The 17,205-nt window shown below is 47.0% G+C and overlaps 2 protein-coding genes across 2 annotated transcripts in view; both read left to right on the top strand.

Annotated features, from left to right (window-relative positions):
• Positions 1–3,752, top strand: part of CD28 (CD28 molecule) — a 167,720-nt gene extending 163,968 nt beyond the window's left edge. The window contains exon 5 of the mRNA XM_083475191.1: positions 2,668–3,752. Within this exon, the coding sequence (XP_083331317.1) occupies positions 2,668–2,808 (141 nt within the window). The 3' untranslated portion in view covers positions 2,809–3,752. The remainder of the gene's footprint in view (positions 1–2,667) is intronic.
• Positions 3,753–12,425: 8,673 nt separating this feature from the next.
• Positions 12,426–17,205, top strand: part of CTLA4 (cytotoxic T-lymphocyte associated protein 4) — a 39,475-nt gene continuing 34,695 nt past the window's right edge. Inside the window, exon 1 of the mRNA XM_083475162.1 lies at positions 12,426–12,506. The gene's annotated coding sequence lies outside the window, so the exon portion shown is untranslated. The remainder of the gene's footprint in view (positions 12,507–17,205) is intronic.

Below are 17,205 nucleotides of genomic sequence, written 5' to 3'. Positions count from 1 at the left end.
CTAAGGTACACTTGAGGTAAGGTACGTAAGGTACTTGAGGTAAGGTACGTAAGGTACTTGATGTACACTTATGTAAATGCAGAAGACCAACAATAATCTAATTTTGGAGATGGGAAAAGCTAGCGCACTTCCGTGCTGCTACGGGGCATCCTACTCTGCCTTGCCAAGCAAAGAGGTGAGCTCTCTAGATCATGAACCCCCATGGCCCAGATGTTTTGGACTACAACTCCCATGATCCCTTGCCATAGTTGCTGGGACAGAAGGATGATGGACTCCAAAATATCTGGAGGGCAACAGGTTGGGGAAATCTGGACCATCTTCTAATTCTCTTTGTATGGTTTGATACCCAAAAGTCCTAGCTCAATGATCTTCGATGGCTGCTGGTTATCCTAAGGCAGTTGGATTTGTCTCTCATACCCCACCTTGGGGAAGGGGGCTGAAGTCATGAAATTTGAACCTGTCTGCAGAGTGGGAAGGAAAATTGAGCCATGAGGTGTATGCTGCTGCTTTAGGCTGCGGAGACAGGTGTGTTCCAAGTCTAGTGCTGCAGGGGTTGGCTGCTTGACACGTGTCGACTTGGACATATGCAAACAAAAAATATTACAGAAATGCCTTACGTCCCACCAGTTTTCGTTCCCTGCTAGGAGATAGGCCCTATTCAAAACTCAGTGGCTGGAGTGTGGTTGAATTACTGGAGTGCTCATCAAAAGATATTTAATGTTGCACACCACCCTGGGATCTTTTGATAAAGGGCGGTACATAAACTGAATAATAATAATAATGATATATTTTTTAAAAGAAGTAAAAATGGTACAGTGATGCTACTCAGCCTCAACTCCAACTTCCTTACCATTTTAGGAGCCTGCATCTTGGTGAATGTTGTTGTTGTTGTTTAGTCCAACTCTTCGTGACCCCCTGGACCAGAGCACTCCAGGCCCTCCTGTCTTCCACTGCCTCCCGCAGTTTGGTCAAACTCATGTTGGTAGCTTTGAGAACACTATCCAACCATCTCGTCCTCTGTTGTCCCCTTCTCCTTGTGCCCTCCATCTTTCCCAACATCAGGGTCTTCTCTTCTCATGAGGTGGCCAAAGTATTGGAGCCTCAGCTTCAGGATCTGTCCTTCCAGTGAGCACTCAGGGCTGATTTCCTTCAGAATGGATCGGTTTGATCTTCTTGCAGTCCATGGGACTCTCAAGAGTCTCCTCTAGCACCATAATTCAAAAGCATCAATTCTTCGGCGATCAGCCTTCTTTATGGTCCACTTGGTGAATGTGCACCCTCCCAATTGTGCAAACCATGGGCTGGATTCAACTAACCCATTCTGCTAGTGGGGTCCCCCTCTTTCTCCCAAAGCCATCGGAGGGGTGTCGGAAGAACCCCAGAAGAGTGGTTTTTCGGAGGGGAGGGGGAGAGGATAGATCAGGCAAGCACAAATGCTTGTGTTGGCAGAACAGTCTCCTTAGCTCTACACTGAATTCCGTCCCATTGGCTAAAGTACGGATTCAAGGCAATTTTTCGTTGAAAGTTGAGTGGCTGTGCTCTCTAGGCTCCTTCATCACAAGGGGACACTCTCATTGCTATGTACTGTGCTGAGAACCATCCAGGTTTTCTAGTTAAGTAATTGTGGCAGCACACTCCGCAGAAGCAAAATTGTTCTTGAAATGGCTAATAATAGTGTAAAGGCCGCATGTCTGAATCAGGCCAAAGGAACGGAGGATTTTGCTAGCTCAGCTCTAGAGACCAGTGCATTTTTTGCAGCTGTTCCATACACTTGCAAGGAAGTGATGATAAGAAGATGAGCAAGTGACCCACACATCTGCTTTCCATGCTTTTGGGTATTAAGTGAAGGGGAATCTCATGTACCTCTCTTGCTGTCAGTGGTACCTCGGGTTACATACGCTTCAGGTTACATACGCTTCAGGTTACAGACTCCGCTAACCCAGAAATAGTACCTCGGGTTAGGAACTTTGTTTCAGGATGAGAACAGAAATAGTGCTCCGGCGGCGCAGCGGCAGCGTGAGGCCCCATTAGCTAACAGTTTCAGGTTAAGAATGGACCTCTGGAACGAATTAAATCTGTATCTAGTTAAACAAAGCTGATACTATATCAGTAGAATTTTAGAGCCATAATCTTCACACGAAAAGTACCATGCATGTCAAGTATTTCCATGTAGTACAGCTTATGTTAAATACGTACACATCTACCAACCGCCATTCCCCTCCCCCCACCTGTTTATTATTTTTACACAATACAGTGGTACCTCGGGTTACATACACTTCAGGTTACATACGCTTCAGGTTACAGACTCCGCTAACCCAGAAATATTACCACAGGTTAAGAATTTTGCTTCAGGATGAGAACAGAAATCGTTCTCCAGCGGCAGCAGGAGGCCCCATTAGCTAAAGTGGTGCTTCAGGTTAAGAACAGTTTCAGGTTAAGAACGGACCTCCGGAACGAATTAAGTACTTAACCCGAGGTACCACTGTATCTCTCCAGTAAGGAGATGCACAAGGACTGAATTTAGTTCTACTCTGCAGAATACCCAGAAATGCAGAAAAATTATCAACACACAATTGTTTCATCACTCCTTGCAAAAGTGGATTTTGTTCATTGGGTTTTGTTCATTGCAATGATTAAATTCTCTCTCCTCCATCATTTTCTTTGTAGCTGAAAACCAAGAAGAATAAGATTGTTCGGAATGACTATTTCAACATGACTGCCTGGCAATCAAATGCTCCCAAGAAGAGACCTCAACCGCCAGGTGTCCCAGCAAGAAACTACACTGCGTACCGATCATGGGAGCCATGACAATTGGTAACATAAGTGGTCTGTTCTCTACAATGGGAAATATGAATGGACATTTCACCCCTTAGCTCAGCGCGCCTGTTGTCGACGGTCACTGGTATCCCCACGAAAATGAGTTCTCAGCACTGTGAAGGATAAAAACTGTTATGTTATGCTTCAAACTGATGGTGGAAAAGAAGAAAAACTGAGAATGGATTGTAAATACAGTCTCATAAACCTCTCTTACGCAAATGCTGGTTCCATCAGCATTGATGCAATTTCTTGATTGCTTCAGTCTTAGGATTATGTGTATAAATTGTACCAAAACTCTGGCAAATCACCAAGCAAAGAGCAGAGGTAAAAATATGTTGTCTTTCATGTCAAAAGGGGAAATACCGAATGGGAGAGTCTAAAACATATGTTTAACAGACCAGGAGCATTCAGCTAAGTTGGCCCAGTATTATAAAGAACATCATACTATTGTAAGCAAAGTGAGTGATTAGTTGGATAGCTTTGCCATGTAATTCTGCATAGTCCCTTTCCCTGCTGATGAACAAATTCCTCGTACTGCTAAAACAATCAATCTGCAAGTCATTTCTGAGAGAGCCTTTAAGGAAGAGTGGAATGTGCAGCCATATGAGACCACTCTTGAGATTTGCAGACTTTCACTAAGGCTTGGACAATGTCCTACATAAAGGAGCAGACAAAACGTCCTCAACTGAGAAGAGAGAATTAATCAACTGATGACCCACATGCGGTTGGCTCCCAGTGAGATCCAGGAGAGATAACGACAGGGATTATATTTTCCTTTCTTGCTGTCTGGACACAATGTATGCATGGAATTATAGCCAAGCGAAGCCTGGAATTAAAAAGGCAACTGGTTTTTCCTCCCTCAATGCTGTCTAGTTGTAGCAGATGTAGGACGTACAATGGCATTTTGCCAGTAAAAAAACCGACATTGCAAAAAACTAAGTTGATTTTAATTTTCTTGATGAGTTAACAACTTTGAAAGTGTGACATATGTGTTACTGAACAGGAACCAACAGGAGCCTTACAGAACAGGAAACAACTAAGGCTGTCATATCCTTATCACCACCTCAGCAGGCACACCCATCACTACTGAATGTTCCCAAGTGCAATGTAGGTAGTAGGTACCGGGGTGTGTGTGTGTGTCTTGTACACCGACCCTGGTCAGGCGAGGCTTGCAAACTTTCCTGCTCACCTGTGGCGAGTCTTGCCCATTTGACTTACTTTCCTTTGTATAAAACAAGCCCGAAGGAGCCCCCAACCCGCTCACAGGTCCTTGTATGATCAGTGAAAACAGTTGGTCCTGGCAATTATTGTTGTTTAGTTGTTTAGTCATTTAGTCGTGTCTGACTCTTCGTGACCCCGTGGACCAGAGCACTCCAGGCCCTCCTGTCTTCCACTGCCTCCCGCAATTTAGTCAAACTCATGCTGGTAGCATCAAGAACACTGTCCAACCATCTCATCCTCTGTCATCCCCTTCTCCTTGCACCCTCCATCTTTCCCAACATCAGGGTCTTTTCCAGGGAGTCTTCTCTTCTCATGAAGTGGCCAAAGTATTGCAGCCTCAGCTTCACGATCTGTCCTTCCAGTGAGCACTCAGGGCTGATTTCCTTCAGCATGGAGAGGTTTGATCTTCTTGCAGTCCATGGGACTCTCAAGAGTCTCCTCCAGCACCATAATTCAAAAGCATCAATTCTTCGGCGATCAGCCTTCTTTATGGCAATTATTAGCCACTCTCAATTCCACCCTGATCATTGCCACCTGCCCAGATTTTAACTTATCTGAGATAATTTTAAGATGTATTTTAATTAATTGGTGTCTGTTTTTATGCTTATTGTGTTGTTTTTATGATGTTAGCTCCTCTGAGCCCGGCCTCGGCTGGGGAGGGCGGGATACAAATAAAAAATTATTATTATTATCATTATTAATAATGAGTCAAACAAAGCACAGAAAGAATGTAGGAAGAGCAAGGCCAACGTACGACTTGAAATGACGAGGAAGCAATGAATTTATTTTGCATCGAGATGTGCGTAATTTTTTTGTCATTTTTGTCATTTTTTGCATACGCTCATTCCCCCTAGGTAGCACCTTTGTTATAGGCGCATCCAGGGCTGGATTTAGGTTTGATGAGGCCCTAAGCTACTGAAGGTAATGTGGCCCTTTGTCAACAACAAATTGTTGCTGTTAGAAATGAGCAAACAGGGGATATTTTAGGGAGCAGGCTAGCAGGTGGGGCCCATTACTTACCTCATAGGAGCCTACACAACACAAAACACTGTTGCTGTATGTAGGTTTTATTTTATTTGTTTTTTATCTTCTATTTTTGAAATGTACATCCAGTTTTTTCCTTTAAAATTTTTTTGGGCCCCCAAGAGAGTGGGGCCCTAAGCTATAGCTTGCTTAGCTTATACATAAATCCGGCACTGGGCGCATCACTATTTATTTATTTTTAGAACTCCATTGTCTCTCAAGACTGAACGATGTCAACACCAACACCAATATGAAAAGGGCAAATGCCCTCTCCCAAAATAAAGTGGGTTCATGCCATCCTCTTCGATCCACTTTCAACAAGAGCATGTTTAATACTATGGTACCTCGGGTTACATACGCTTAAGGTTACAGACTCTGCTAACCCAGAAATAGTACCTCGGGTTAAGAACTTTGCCTCAGGATGAGAACAGAAATCACGCAGCGGCAGCGGGAGGCCCCATTAGCTAAAGTGGTGCTTCAGGTTAAGAACAGTTTCCCGTTAAGAACAGACCTCCTGAATGAATTACCATATTTTCCGCTCTATAAGACGCACCAGACCACAAGACGCACCTAGTTTTTGGAGGAGGAAAACAAGAAAAAAAATATTCTGAATCTCAGAAGCCAGAACAACAAGAGGGATCGCTGCACAGCGAAAGCAGCAATCCCTCTTGCTGTCCTGGCTTCTGGGATAGCTGCGCAGCCTGCATTCACTCCATAACACACACACACATTTTCCCTTACTTTTTAGGGGGGGGGGAGTGAGTCTTATAGAGCAAAAAATATGGCAAGTTCTTAACCTGAGGTACCACTGTACAAGTATTGCCCGCGATTCCTTCTGCTTAGTAGTGGAAAGGCAAGAGGATGCGCTGTTTAGGCTACAACAGAAACAGGTGGTATCTTTTTTGGTAGTGCACCCACCCGCTTTTAACAGCAATAGCACCCCGGGAGCATAATTCATTATTTAGATGGCATATGCACACCCTAACCTTTGGCTCAGCGTGATCTGTTTCCTCCCATCCTTTATCACCCAATATGATGTCCCTGAAGGGCCTGGCTTGTTTAAATCACTTTCATTTGCTTGCCCTTCCTTGTCAGGGGGAGGGGAGGGCATGTTTGATACATGGCGTACTCCAGAGCTACTGATCTCATCAAGACCCCACCCGCCCCTGCCTCTTGCATTGTGTTGTGTATGAGGCCTCTCCACTCTTCCAGTGTGTGTTTTCAGCCTCCCTGTTATCAGCGGCGATGCTTCTCCAAGGCATTGACAGAAACCATGTGGTTGCTTTAGGGGCCATGTGGTTTGTTTCATTCAGAGATTAGTGTTTATGAGAAAGATGGAATCCTTCTTAAATGCTAGTGAGCACAACACTCACCAAATATTGCGGCGGACATGGGTCGTTTCGTTAGTTGTTTTTATCTACATGTGTGCACGAGTTTTGTTTTGTTTAATAAAAGAAGGGATGGATGTTTTATTTTGGGAGAAGAACAGACCCTTTAATAGTAACTTACTGTTACAATGTGGGACGTGGGTGGCGCTGTGGGTTAAACCACAGAGCCTAGGACTTGCTGATTAGAAGGTCGGCGGTTCGAATCCCCGCGACGGGGTGAGCTCCTGTTGCTCAGTCCCTGCTCCTGCCCACCTAGCAGTTTGAAAGCACGTCAAAGTGCAAGTAGATAAATAGGTACCGCTCTGGTGGGAAGATAAATAGGTACCGCTCTGGCGGGGCCGGCCACACTGGGCGCAACATCTGGGGCGGGGGCGCGCTCGCACTCGCAGCTCTCTGCCCCTAGCTGGCTCACTCACTCCACGGGTTAGGGGCCGCAAATAACTTGCCTTGCCCCGGGTGCTGACAATCCACGCTACGCCACTGGAGAATGTTTACACATTTCCAGCTTAAAACACAGCTAAGTTCTTCTTCTTCTTCTCTATTTGAATTCATGAGAAAGGATGTGTAGAAAAATGGGTTGTGGCTAACACCTGTTTCCCAAATCAGTGATGGAACCATACCAGAATGCAGAGTAAACAAGAATATGTACACAGCCTAAGGTTGAAAAACCAAATATACAATTGAACCCATATTGCGTCCAGTAGCAGCTTGTGGGAAAAGGGTTTGTGGTTGGAAAGGCTGCTGCTGCCTCAATCCAAATCACACTCCACCAACTCCTTTTAGCCAAAACAGCAAAAGCAAAACCCCAAACCTGAAATTCATTCATGAAATGTTGTCCCGTTTGGCCTTTAGGTCATGAGTCAATTCCTGCAGTTTCCAAGATGGTGGTTCTAAAGCGTATATGACCAACACCACCATCTTGGAAATTTGAGCCGGCATTGCATTATCAAGTTGCCATTTCTGTTGAACAACTTCATCGCAACTCTGCTTTCTAACTACCGTATTGTTCGCTCTACAAGACGCACCAGACCACAAGACGCACCTAGTTTTTGGAGGAGGAAAACAAGAAAAAAAATATTCTGAATCTCAGAAGCCAGAACAACAAGAGGGATCGCTGCCCTCTTGCTCTTCTGGCTTCTAGGATAGCTGCGCAGCCTGCATTCACTCCATAGGATGCACACACATTTCCCCTTACTTTTTAGGAGGGAAAAAGTGAGTCTTATAGAGCAAAAAATACGGTAAATGTTATCTTAAAGACATGAGACATAGTTTTATAACGAGCATCAGAGAGTCATGAAATCCGGCCATAATAATAATAAAAAAAGAATCAGATGTGAGCAGTGGGTAATAAAGATTTAAATGATATTGTTACCATTTAACTGGCCACTTGCCATCCCCAAATGTTGCCAGCTAATATGACCGGAGGCTCAGAGACCGACATCACTGCAATTCTCCTCCACCACAAAGGAGCGAGGTTACTTGCAAACCTTGCTCAAGCTACTGAGAATCCGCCTGAATGAGAAGAAATGAAATTCGCATGTGGTTTCTGGGGTGAGCCATGAGATAAGTTGCTTGCATAATCACTTAAAGCCATTAAAAAAAATAAAATCTGAAAAACAAGCACACATTGGTGAGGTTAAAGCCATTCTGGTCAGAGGCTTTAAAGTGGGAAGCAAGAAGCCCACCAAAGAGGAAGTAAGAGTTCAGAGAGGCGCTTGTAAACCTTTTGCTTTTGAATCACATCTTCTTACAACTCAAACGCCGTTTTAGAGCACCCAAGTTTGAGAGCATTTTCTCTCGCAGATACAGGAGTCCCTGCAATTTTATTACTGTCTGCTCATGAACAGGGTCTTTCTCAGTTCAGCGGGACTCCATCCCAGGCAAGAATGGAAGGATATGTCAATCCTAGTTCCCCCAGTTTCTCATTTTTCCAATCTTAAATTTGGTTTCCCGCGTTTCTGCAGCAATTTGCAAATGTTCTTTTGCAAAAAAATACCCCGAGGAAAATTATCCAGCATTTTAGTGCAAATGTCTCCTCGTAAACACGTTTTTGTATGCAGTTTTGACTAACGTACACATTTTTGGCAAGCATTTCTTCCCTAATGCAATGCATTTTTCCGTGCTGCTTGCACCGACGTATTCATTACTGTGCACAATTCTACCTAATGTATGCTTTTGTAAATGTTGTTTGGTGGAAGAACTGCATTGCAAAATCTGGGTCAGTGCAGATTTTGAAGGACAACCGCGTTTTAGCTCTCGTTTTGTTTCAAATTTGGCTTTCAGTGCTAACTGAATTGATTTTTTCCTCCTCCCTAACCGCAAGCTAGTGTGCTTAGGGCTGCAGTCTTAGTCTGGTAAAGGAACAATCTCACATGTATGCTCTGCAGTAAGATACCATAGCGGGATAGAGCAGGAGTTTCTGGTGCTTGTTTTGCCTTTTTATAGCTCTCTGACTGATGTGTCATAGAATCAAAGAATTATAGAGTTGGAAGGGATCACAAGGGTCATCTACTCCAACCCCCAACAATGCTGGAATCTTTTGCCCAACATGAGGCTCAAAGCCTTGGCCCTGAGATTTAGAGTCTCCTGCTCTGCCGACTGAGCTATCAGAGGTTGCTTCTCTTCACCTTCCATGTCGCTAGGGATGGGCGAATCTACCGACGTCCATTTCTCTCATTTTCAACTCTTAAGATCAATTCTCCACATTTTCAATCCACATTCTAATATAGATGTTTTGGTACCTCGTTTTGCCCAACATGCACATTTTCTTTTTCATAAAGCAATTTCCCTTAGCATCATGCTTTTTTGTATGTTAATTTCACTGATATTTTGTTGTTGTTGTTGTTGTTGTTTAGTCGTGTCCGACTCTTCGTGACCCCATGGACCAGAGCACGCCAGGCACTCCTGTCTTCCACTGCCTCCCGCAGTTTGGTCAAACTCATGTTCGTAGCTTCGAGAACACTGTCCAACCATCTCGTCCTCTGTCATCCCCTTCTCCTTGTGCCCTCCATCTTTCCCAACATCAGGGTATTTTCCAGGGAGTCTTCTCTTCTCACGAGGTGGCCAAAGTATTGGAGTCTCAGCTTCACGATCTGTCCTTCCAGTATATACAGGGATACTAACCTGAATAATTTTTTCCCCGGGGGTGGGGTGGGGCTCAGGTAAACCCCACTATGCATAATCACAGGACACACCATTTGCATGGCAATGCCCATCAACTGGGGGTGGGGAGCTCAAATAATTTATTGTGGGGTCTGAAGGGACCCCAGCCCCTAAGAGTTGGTACCTATGGATATATACATTCATGTGCAACTATTTACCTCCAGGGTATGCATTTCTCTGCACGTTGCTTAGACAGGGAGCTGTGTTGCAAAATTCAGAGAAGTGCAAAATTCGGAAAAAATATGGCTGTGTTTTGATTTGTGTACTGTTTTGCAAAGGGCCAATTAGCTAAGCTCGCTTTTATATGCAAACAGAATTGAACCTCCCTTTCAGAGTTGGAGGTCAGTGAAAATGAGAACCAGTAGCTTATATCAATGAAAACGTCTTCAACTTTTTCCTGATTGATAGTACAACTCTTTGGGTTATCTACATCTATATCTCCATTGCACCCCAGTAGGTGGCACCCACGTGTTTCCCTTCGCTACGGCGGATGAGATCAAGAGAGATAACACTGGGTGCTTAGGCTTCTTCATCTAATCTCCACCAACCCCTCGCAAAGCCACAACAAATAGGAAAACAACCCTCTTTGCCCTGCTTCTGTCTAACTGACATTGTCACGCAGTTCCTGTCTGCATAACCTGCAGACGCTCCGTGCAAAGGTTTATCTGCTCATTTATTTTCTGCTCCACTCCCAACGTGTGGGTGAACAGCTGAAAGCAGAGAGCCGCCTCCCTTTGTTCTAATGCTCTAAGATCAGGATGTAAATTTAAAGCAGATGATGCACATTCAGAGATGTTGGAGGATGGATGGCGGCCAACAGATTGAGGTTGAATCCTGATAAGACATAAGTACTGTTTTGGGGGGACAGGAGGTGGGCGGGTGTGGAGGACTCCCTGGTCCTGAATGAGGTAACTGTGCCTCTGAAGGACCAGGTGAGCAGCCTGGGAGTCATTTTGCACTCACAGCTGTCCATGGAGGCACAGGTCAATTCTGTGTCCAGGGCAGCTGTTTACCAGCTCTATCTGGTACACAGGCTGAGACCCTACCTGCCCGCAGACTGTCTTGCCAGAGTGGTGCATGCTCTAGTTATCTCCCGCTTGGACTACTGCAATGCGTTCTACGTGGGGCTATCTTTGAAGGTGACCCGGAAACTACAACTAATCCAGAATGCGGCAGCTAGACTGGTGACTGGGAGCGGCCGTTGAGACCATATAACACCGGTCTTGAAAGACCTACACTGGCTCCCAGTATGTTTCCAAGCACAATTCAAAGTGTTGGTGCTGACCTTTAAAGCCCTAAATGGCCTCGGCCCAGTATACCTGAAGGAGCGTCTCCACCCCCATCGTTCTGCCTGAATACTAAGGTCCAGCTCTGAGGGCCTTCTGGTGGTTCCCTCACTGTGAGAAGTGAGGTTACAGGGAACCAGGCAGAGGGCCTTCTCGGTAGTGGCGCCCGCCCTGTGGAACGCCCTCCCATCAGATGTCAAAGGAAAAAACAACTACCAGACTTTTAGGAGACATTTGAAGGCAGCCTTGTTTAGGGAAGCTTTTAATATCTGAATGACTATTGTATTTTAATATTTTGTTGGAAGCTGCCCAGAGTGTTTGGGGAAACCCAGCCAGATGGGCGGGGTTGTTGTTTAGTCGTTGTTTTGTCCAACTCTTCATGACCCCATGGACCAGAGCACTCCAGAGCACACCCATCACTACCGAATGTTCCCAAGTGCAATGTAGGTATTAGGTACCAGGGTGTGTGTGTGTGTGTCTTGTACACCAACCCTGGTCTGGTGAGGCTTGCAAACTTTCCTGCTCACCTGTGGCAAGTCTTGCCCATTTGACTTACTTTCCTTTGTATAAAACAAGCCCGAAGGAAGAAGAAGAAGAGAAGAAGAGTTTGGATTTGATATCCCGCCTTTCACTCCCCTTCAGGAGTCTCAAAGCGGCTAACATTCTCCTTTCCCTTCCTCCCCCACAACAAACACTCTGTGAGGTGAGTGGGGCTGAGAGACTTCACAGAAGTGTGACTGGCCCAAGGTCACCCAGCAGCTGCAGGTGGAGGAGCGGAGACACGAACCCGGTTTCCCAGATTACGTGACTACCGCTCTTAACCACTACACCACACTGGCTCACAGGTCCTTGTATGATCAGTGAAAACAGTTGGTCCTGGCAATTATTGTTGTTTAGTTGTTTAGTTGTGTCCAACTCTTCATGACCCCATGAGCACTCCAGGCACTCCTTTCTTCCACTGCCTCCTGCAGTTTGGTCAAACTCATGCTGGTAGCTTCAAGAACACTGTCCAACCATCTCGTCCTCTGTCGTCCCCTTCTCCTTGTGCCCTCCATCTTTCCCAACATCAGGGTCTTTTCCAGGGAGTCTTCTCTTCTCATGAGGTGGCCAACATGACTAGCAGAGTCCAAACAGAAGTTCCGCCTTGAGGAGAAACATCTAAGCCTAATTTATTGCAAATTAAAACAAACGTAACAGAACAAAGAAAAACATGGCTTCTCTCATTGTCTTTCTTCCTCGGAGAGAGAGCTGCAAACACAAAAGCTATACAGAGAGGAAATAGCGTATCTCTCTTTCCGCTCACAAGACTCCAATAATCAGTGCTGCAATGTAAACAGACATGTGACATGTAACAATCCCACACATCTGCAGCACGGGAGGAATGGAATTCACAACACTATCGTCCCTGACTGATGGCTAGGACTGATGGGAACTGGAATCCATTGTTATGTGGCAGGACACAGGTTAGCCACCCATGAGGGTAGACTCTTAAGATCAGATCAGCGCCACCCACGTCCCAAAGAGATACAGGTTCAGATTCAACGAACCTGAGATTGAAGAACTACAGAGTTATTATAAAGAAAAGTGTCACCCCAAGCTCTTGTTTATGGTGAGTAGATCAGTCATTCAGTAGAAACATATTGAGTGGCTGAACTGGCCACTAACATGACTCCCTCAAGTCCATCGTTCTGAACAGCAGGGCCAAAGGAGAGCTCGTGGGAGTGGTTGGGTGCAGGGATAGATAGATGATAGATAAATAAACTTTATTTGCATTAGCCAACGGCCATAGCAACATAAAGCATGCAATATATACAAATAAAATATATACAAATAAAAAAGACAACAATGGGTGCAGGGATACCAAAGCAGGATGTCAAAAACATCGGAATGGCCATTTTGAGTGCTTTAAAAAATTCAGGTGCAGACTTGCAGCAAATCTGCCTCCCAGGCTTCCTGGCCTCTGAAGATGCAAGACACACACTGCAGCAAGGAGACGACTTGTCCACGTCCAAGCAAATGCTCATACATGCTTTATATGCAAAGCAGGATGCGTCACTTTGGCCAGGACTTCCCATTGCTTCACCTGACCAGATGAGGGCATAGATGGCAAATACCCAAATCTTGCAGATAGTTCCCCTTTCTGCGCTCAGAGCCCAGCCCCCAAGCCCCCAGATATGGATAACACCAAAGCAAGCCAATTAGCCTATAACAAAGCAAGTGTATGAGCTCATTGCTACAACCGCCACCCATTAACTGAGGGGTTATCTTGACTACCAAGATGGTGTGTTTGGAGCTCCCAGAACAGTTCACCCTTGTTCAACACATCCATTGTATAAAGGCTATTACAGGCTTTTTGTGATCGTCTCTGCATCCCCTTATCTCACCCGGAAGAGAATTTGAAGTCGCTAAAGACATTACATGAGTTCATTAAACCCTTGTGTTATAGTACATTGACCCATTGTTCCTGCCCCTTGCTAATGTTTCTGAATGACCCGCTGGACCCAATGGTCCCTCCCTCCCCTTCTTCAGATAATTGGTAACAGAGTAAATACCATATTTTTCACTCTATAAGACGCACCAGGCCACAAGATGCACCTAGTTTTTGGAGGAGGAAAGCAAGAAAAAAAATATTCTGAATCTCAGAAGCCAGAACAGCAAGAGGGATCACTGCGCAGCGAAAGCAGCGATCCCTCTTGCTGTTCTGGCTTCTGGGATAGCCGTGCAGCCTGCATTCGCTCCATAAGACACACACACATTTCCCCTTACTTTTTAGGAGGGAAAAAGTGAGTCTTATAGAGCATAAAATACGGGAGTTCTTCTTTGCTGCATATCCTCGTAATTCAGCTGCAGGGAAGTGAGAGAAAAGACGTTCCATTCCACGAGAGTCAGAATATGACACGGGCACCCTATGTCATCCAAAAATATCTATCCCTCCATCTAATCTAATAAAGCACAGAAAAATAGATAAAGGCAAGATAAGGCACCCAAGGGCAGTTTCTGGGAACGCGATGGAACACAGGAAAGGATAAGGCCTCTTGGGTTCCAGTCCATTGGTTTAAACCCAGCATCTCTAAGGCTAAATGAATGCCGTGTACGCACCATATAAAGGTAAAGGGACCCCTGACCATTAGGTCCAGTTGTGACCGACTCTGGGGTTGCAGCGCTCCTCTCGCTTTATTGGCTGAGGGAGCCGGTGTACAGCTTCCGTGTCATGTGGCCAGCATGACTAAGCTGCTTCTGGAGAACTAGAGCAGCACAGGTAATGCCGTTTACCTTCCCCTCCAGAGTGGTACCTATTTATCTACTTGCATTTTGACATGCTTTCGAACTGCTAGGTTGGCAGAAGCAACGTGAGCTCACCCCATCGCAGGGATTCAAACCACCGACCTTCTGATCAGCAAGTCCTAGGCTCTGTGGTTTAAACCACAGCGCCACCCGTGTCCATATATTTAAGGCCTATTTCACTGCCCTCCCAAAAGAATCCTGGGAAAGGTGGCTTGTCCCTCACAGAGTTCGGAGAGTTGGATTCAACTAACCCATCCACTGCAACATCCCTCAAATGATAATAGGGTCATTCTATTCTACATCAGTATCACTGCTGCCACCCCCTTTTTGTCATGTTAAGATTTTTTATTAAAGTTTTTCATGATGCAGACAACCCCCACTGAAGCCCAGTTAGGTCCAGTTCCCACCCTCAACCCCATAACGTCCTTGCCACCCCACAACCCTCAAGCTCCAACCGCCAACAGGCTGGCCTGCTCCTGACCAGCTACACCCTTCAGTTTCAGGGTCTCCTCCATCCGCCATCTTCTCTTCAGCCCTGACCTGGCTCATTTTCTCCTCCTTGTTTTTACGCAGCATGGCTCCCATCGCAAGGACAGTGGCAGCAGCAGCCCCATTGCCTTGCTCTCCCTTTCTCCTCCAACTTTTCCAGCTATTATTGCTGCTGCTACTCCACTTGTCAGCTGGCCAGCCAACCCAGCTCCCTCCCTTGAATCCGGCACAAGGCTCTTCCCTCCCCCCCCCCACCTTCTCCGACTCCCAGGAGCAGCAGCAAAGGCGGCAGCAGTTGAGGAGGAGAAGGAGAATAAGAGAGGTAGCCTCCACTGGCAACTGTCTCTTCCCCCAACGTGTAACCATTTCTGGTTTTGTTGTTTAGTCATTTAGTCGTGTCCGACTCTTCCTGACCCCATGGACCAGAGCACGCCAGGCACTCCTGTCTTCCACTGCTTCCCGCAGTTTGGTCAAATGCATGCTTGTAGCTTCGAGAACACTGTCCAACCATCTCGTCCTCTGTCATCCCCTTCTCCTTGTGCCCTCCATCTTTCCCAACATCAGGGTCTTTTCCAGGGAGTCTTCTCTTCTCATGAGGTGGCCAAAGTATTGGAGCCTCAGCTTCAGGACCTGTCCTTCCAGTGAGCACTCAGGGCTGATTTCCTTCAGAATGGAGAGGTTTGATCTTCTTGCAATCCATGGGACTCTCAAGAGTCTCCTCCAACACCATAATTCAAAAGCATCAATTCTTTGGCGATCAGCCTTCTTTATGGTCCAGCTTTCACTTCCATATTTCAGGTTAGCATGCCTCAACAAAGATGGGAATTTAGGAATTGCATGACAAAGTGAGAAGCTTTGATGGTTTAAGGGTTTTGTGGCAGTCCTGCCACTTTCAGGGCAGTTGGAGTGCTGGCAGAAGCCATTGCAAGGGTTTGTGACTCACCTGGGGTGCTGGCAGAACAAGGGTTTCTGCTGGTGCAATGGATCTTTCCCCCTCTGCTCTCCCTGGGCACCCTCTGAACTCCTCCAGTTTCACTCTGGAGGGTCATGAGGACCCCCAGAACAGGGGTGAGGGAAGAGGGGGATAGTTCCCAGATGCGGTGCCGGGGTGCAAATATCTGCCCAGCACCCCCAAATTACTGCACATAGTGTTGGGGTAGCTGTAGCTGCGCACTGCCAGCCATCAGGGGCGCAACTCTCCCCCATGCTGCTGCGGGAGAGCAATTCCTGCAGAGGTTTGGGAGTGAAGTTGCGCCCCTCCCAAGCCTCCTTGGGAGGAGCGCGATCCCCACAAAGGCTTGGGAGGCTTTAGAGGGAAGCTGCGCGCCCACCAGCCATATGGTTGGCGGGGCGCAGCTTCCTTCCTAAGCCTCTGTGGGGATTGCTCTCCTCCCGAGGAGGCTTGGGAGGGAAGCTGCATGCCCACCAGCCTTATGGTTGGCGGGGCGCAGCTGGCGGGCATGCAGGGAAAGGGGAGGCTGCTGGCAAAGCTGCGCAGCTCCCCCACTTGCTGAGGCGCCCCTGAGAGGCCGGCACCCTGGTGCGACGCACCACTAAGCCCTATGGGAAAGACGGCTCTGATAGTTCCTTCTGGCAAGTGGAAATACTTCCACTGGCAAGGTGTGATGGCCTCTGTGGAATTCCAGCCTGCACAGGAGTCCCTGCCTCCAGAACCAGCTGGGCCGGGGCTGGGGCTTAAGCCTGAAGGGTCCTCACCTGTGCTGGATCCTCAGGTGCAGGCACCAGCTGAGTCTGCTCTGGCTCCTGAGGGGGTGGAGGACTCATTGCCTGCAGGTGCTCCACTCTCAGCCCCGTCAGGGGAAGAGGAGGCTTCCTCTGGGTCCAGTAACCCTCCAGCCTCTCCTGAGCTGTAGAGGCTCTGGGCAGAGAGGCAGAGGGAACTAAGTTCCCGCAGGAGGAGTGCTCGCCTCCAGGCCAGGAGAGGTGAATCACCTGTGGACCGGGGCCGCCCTATGCCTCGGGGCAGATAAAAGCCAGCCAGCCCCAGTCCCAAGTTGCGGGAACAACATTGTTGGTAGCCTATTCCTGCCTGCACCTTGTCCTGCTCTACTGCCAGGGTTCCTGACCTCACCTGACTCCCTGCCTTGGACCCAGCTTCAGCTATGACGGCCAGCCTCCATACCGCATCCTCGACCTCGGACTGGACTCGGACCTCGCCGCATGGTTAACCCTCGGGACCAGCACACAAAGTGATCAGAAGTGTGTGGTGCCGAATTCCATCCACAGCTCCCAGGATTCTTGGCGGTGGGGATGGAGGGGAATGAACTATAAATGTGCTTTAAATGTGTGTTGCACACACAGCCAAAGTCAGTGTAGCTCCAAGTAGCCAGTCATAGCACATGTGAGGTCCCTTGATAGCACAATCCCATTCAGCTGTGGACTGGCCTATTCTGGACAAGATGTGACCTTGCAGGAGACTTTTGGAGCACAGCCCAAGGTAGAGTTCATTAATGTAACGAGGCCTCCAATTTGCAAAGTTAATGCATGATGGCTGCTCCAGTCAAATCAGGAAG

This window comes from Podarcis liolepis, assembly GCF_965112155.1.
Source record: "Podarcis liolepis genome assembly, chromosome: 1".
Lineage (NCBI taxonomy): Eukaryota > Metazoa > Chordata > Lepidosauria > Squamata > Lacertidae > Podarcis > Podarcis liolepis.
The sequence above is the reverse complement of the archived record's forward strand: the minus strand, read 5'-3'. Positions and strand labels throughout refer to the sequence as shown.